The sequence below is a fragment of the Bombina bombina genome, chromosome 9 (assembly GCF_027579735.1).
Source record: "Bombina bombina isolate aBomBom1 chromosome 9, aBomBom1.pri, whole genome shotgun sequence".
Lineage (NCBI taxonomy): Eukaryota > Metazoa > Chordata > Amphibia > Anura > Bombinatoridae > Bombina > Bombina bombina.
This window is the reverse complement of record NC_069507.1, coordinates 284,847,267-284,852,085: the sequence shown is the minus strand read 5'-3', so window position 1 is coordinate 284,852,085 and position 4,819 is coordinate 284,847,267. Positions and strand designations below refer to the sequence as shown.

General features: G+C 33.2%; 1 protein-coding gene across 1 annotated transcript in view; it reads right to left on the bottom strand.

Moving 5' to 3' along the window:
• The window catches only part of P3H3 (prolyl 3-hydroxylase 3), a 200,365-nt gene extending 199,417 nt beyond the window's left edge, over positions 1 to 948 (bottom strand). Inside the window, exon 1 of the mRNA XM_053693072.1 lies at positions 852 to 948. Within this exon, the coding sequence (XP_053549047.1) occupies positions 852 to 948 (97 nt within the window). The remainder of the gene's footprint in view (positions 1 to 851) is intronic.
• Positions 949 to 4,819: the final 3,871 nt, after the last annotated feature.

Below are 4,819 nucleotides of genomic sequence, written 5' to 3'. Positions count from 1 at the left end.
TACATCATACTATAGCTATACTCCCTCAGGAACACCCGGCTAACGCCCACAGAATGCCTACATCTATATCATACTATAGCTATACTCCCTCAGGATCACCCGGCTAACTCTCACCTACATAATGTCTGCAATTTACCTGACTAATAAAGTATACAAAAAACAACTCCCTATTAGATCTGTAGGAGTTATGTCACTACATTTGTATACAATGTGAAAATGATATGCATTGTCATGTATAATGCACATTATTTTAAGTATTGTATATAATTTAAAATGTAGTTATTTTTGCTGTTCATCTTATTATTTTAAACATAAATATATATTTTAAATTATACATTTATGATTAAAATAATAAAATGAACAAGGAAAAAAAAAATAAAAAATATTTTTTTTTTATATTGTTTATTGATATAAGAAAGAAAAAAGTATTACAACATAAAAAAACAAGCAAAGGAAGTACACTGCAAAAGTTTTATGATCTAAATAGCAGAAGTTGTTTTAAACTATACTTTTTCTTTAAATAAATTTCCCTCTCTGGCCCCACCTCTTACAATTTGACATTACTAATTCTTTGTATATAGGTTATAAAGCTTATGTCTTGATAGACAATGAAGTCTTTCCACATTTTTTTTTTTTAATCATCTATAGTCATGGGCTGCTAAGATTACCTCATTTTTTAGCAAATGTTTTGCTTCCTTAATAGAAGGTACTCTGGGGGTGGTCCAGTTAATAAACAGAAGTTTCCTAAGCAATAATATAGCTAATAGAATGGATTTTTCTTTATTTCCCCATTCCCTATTACCTAAAAGTAGAATTATAGATTCAATCGAAAAATTCACTCTAAATCCTACCACCTGAGACAGGTAGTGGGCTACTTTTAGCCAGAACTGGTTCACCTTTGGACATTCCCATAATAGATGAGCCAGGCTTGGGTCGATATAGGAACATTTAGAGCACTGATTCTTCACTTTAGGATTCCATTTGGTCACTCGTTGCGGTGTTAAATAGTCTCTGTTAAATAACCTAAACTGAGTTTCCCTTAGGCAAGTTGATTGTGTTAATGACTGAACTTTTTTTAGACTCCGAGAAAATTGGTCCAAAGGATCAATAATATTTAAGTTCTCCTTCCAGTAAGAGGCTCGCTTTGATGTGTTAACTTTATTTCTCCATTGTTTTCAGTATCTTGTAGATACTAGATAACGAAGATTTTTCCGGTTTAATAAGATCTAATAAAGGATGTTCCAAGAGGATCTGTGGGGCCAATTTTAGAATTTTATAAACATAATTTTTTACTTGGAGAAAATAGAATTTATGTTTAATCTGAACTGCTGGATTCATTTGTTGAAATTCAGAGAAGTTATACAACTTTTTAGATTTATGATCCAAAAAGTCTTTAAGAATAAGATCTTTAAACGGGGACCATTTTTTAAAAACGTTGACTAAGTTGCCTAACGGAAATAAATGGTTCCCCTGAACAGGTAGCCACTTAGAAAAGCTAGTTGGATAGCCAAAGGATCTCAACACTTTCCTCCAGGCTATTAAAATATCTTTGTATAAGGGATGATTAAAGATTTCCTTCCCAAAAACTTTATTCGGGGCATGAACCAAAAATCCTAGTGCATGGGGAAAGCAAGAAAATTCCTTGAGATCTCTATCAGACAGTTTAAATAATTGGAATAACCAGTCAATTGGGAAGCAAAGAATAGTAGCAAGATTATAATGTTCCAGACTTGGTAAGTCTAGACCTCCTTTCGAGTATTTCTGATATAGCACATCTAGCTTTATTCTCGATTTTCGCCCGCTCCACAAGAAATATCTCAGGGCTTGATTGAATCGCCATAGGTCCAACTTTTTAATTAGGAAGGGAAACATTCTACATGGATATAAAATGTTTGGAATTATAAACATTTTGAATATATTTATTTTGCCCGAAAACGCAACCGGAAGAGATACCCAACTCCTCATTTTTTCCTTAGATTCTTGTAAAGCTGAGAGAATATTATCTCGATACCAATGTATCGGATCAATAGAAAGTTTCAGGCCCAGGTACTCCAAAACCTCTGAATCAAGAAACTGGTATTTGGTCTGATCATTTTCCCTATTTAACCAAATTACTTTTGATTTAAAAAAGTTGGTCTTATATCCTGATATAGCTCTGTATGTATTTAAAAGATCCGTTACCCGATCAATAGAATCCTTTGGATTGGAAACAAAAAGAAGAAGATCATCTGCAAATAGGGAGATTTTTAATATTGATTTACCTATATTAATTCCTGGAAGTAAGTCTCTCAATCTAATGGCCAATGGTTCTAAGACTAAGTTGAAAAGCAACAGGGAAAGAGGACACCCTTGACGGGTGCCTCTTGAAAGTGTAAAAGATTGTGTGATATCGCTGTTAATCAAAAGCGATGCCTTAGAGTCAGAATAGACCTTGCCGATAAAATTAACAAAGTTGTCTCTAAATCCATATCTCCTTAGTACCCTGAGCAAAAAAGGCCATTCCACTCTGTCGAAGGCCTTCTCTGCATCCAAAGATAGCAGGAAGGCCTCCGGCAGAGCGGATTTATTGGCCCTGAAATAAGAGATCACATGGAGAATTTTCCTTATATTCTTCTCAGAGGTTCTTCCAGTTACAAAACCGACTTGGTCAGGGTGAATTAGTTTTGGTAATATTGACTTCATTCTTTCTGCCACTATTTTCATCAGTATCTTATAATCGAGATTAAGCAGTGATATCGGCCTATATGCTGTTACTTCCAAGGGGTCCTTATTCGGTTTAGGGATTAATACTATATTAGCTCTTTTAAAATCTTCTGTGATCTTAACATTATCTTCAAAGTAAGATCCATAAAGATCCTTTAGAACTGGGACAATCTCATCCTTTAGTATCAGATAAAACTCCAAAGGCAAATTGTCCGGGCCCGGTGCCTTGCCTTTAGGTAATGAAGTAATAACCTTAAGTATTTCCTGTGTTGTAATGGGATCGTTTAAGTTCTCACTCTCTTCCTCTGAAACCTTAGGAAGAACCGTACCTGTTAGAAAGGTAGCAATGTCCTTTAATTGAGGGTTCTGTGAGGAGTAAAGTTCAGTATAATAACTTTGAAAGGTATTAGCTATTTGTTCTTGGTCCAAAGTAATAATATTATTTTTTTAATAGCTACTATTGATTTCTTTTGAGATTGCCTCTTAAAAATAGAGGCCAAAAATTTCCCTGCCTTGTTTCCATATCTCTTGAATTTAGCTGCTCTTTTATATAGTGAATCTTGAGCCTAGAGAAACTGATCTCTTTCCTTCTTACTTAAAAGATATTTGTTTCTATTTATTCTGTTTGGATTACTTAAATAACAAGCATAGTCATTTTGTAAGTTATTTGATAGTTCGTTAAATCTAAATGATTGTTGTTTCTTCAAGTTTGCAATATAGGAAATAATTTCTGCTTAAGATATAATTTGCCAAAAAATGGGAACATTACTTCTGCAGTGTTTATTAAAGTTGCAGAAATCTTGCCATGCTTTAGTTAAAAAAAGTTTAAATTTAACAGAGTTTAATAAGTATGTGGGAAAAAAGAAAGAGTTGAATGATCGTGGTTTCTTTAGTTGAATTGTTAAAGTCACTGCGGCATGGTCTGATAAAGTGGGTTCCAAAATAACTGTTTTACAAACTCTAGATGCTAGTGTTTCTGATATCAAAAATAGATCTAATCTGGAAAGGGTACTGTGGGTTTTAGAATGAAAGGGTAAATTCCCTAGAATTGGGATTTAAATTTCTCCAGATATCAACTACATTTGTTGCGTCCACTAACAGGTTGAATATTTTCTTCTCATAATTGAGGTGATATTTCGTATACTTAGGTTTTCTTGTCTGCTCTCCTATTTTACATCTATCTAAAAATGAATTTGGTGTTATATTGAAATCACCAGTAATTATTAAGTTATCTTGTGCGAATTTAAGTATAATCCTCACTAAATGATTCCAGAATGCTTCATTCGGGTTGTTAGGGCCATATAAATTTAATATTAAATCATTTTGTTGTTGAACCTTAATTCTAAGCAGCAAGTATCTTGCTTCTTTGTCTTTTATTACTTGAAGTACCTCATGTTCAAAGTTTTTATGAATTAGGACCATGACTCCTCTTGCCGCCTTTTTATAGGAAGAAAAAAAAGATTGCGTATAGCCCCGATTTTAAATTTAATATGTTCATGGTCAGAGAGATGCGTTTTTTGGAGACATATTATGTCCATAGCCCTTTTATTTAAGAAGTTTACTATTGCCTTCCTCTTAACTGGGGAGTGAACACCTCCCACATTCCATGTGAGTACCTTTATGGTCTAAGTATTATATAAGTGTTTTATAGGCAGAGGACGGGGCCCGAGAGGGGAAGAAAAAAAAAAGTATAAGTAATCCTTAAAGTTATATTAACCTCAATACTAAATAAACATTTCATTGCGTTATTAACCATTTTTTAATATAAATATTCCCTGTGACAAGTTTGCGCATGTGAATACATATCTACTTAATATGAAACAATTATAAGTGATTATCTAATATAAAAGACAGGTGACCAGGGGAAAAAAATCCTCTTAGAAATCGCTGAGGAGTTAACAATTTTCTTATATGAAAATTCCCTGTGACAAATTTACACATGTCCACAAAGATTGTGAAAAGTGGGTACATATCAACTTAATATACAACAATTGCAAGTGATTATCTAGTGTAAAAAATAAGTAATCAAAGAAAGAAGACCTCTTAAAAAGTCTTAAACTGCAGGCGAACATTTCAGTCAAGTTTACGCATGTCCAAAAAAATCCATAAAAAAAAA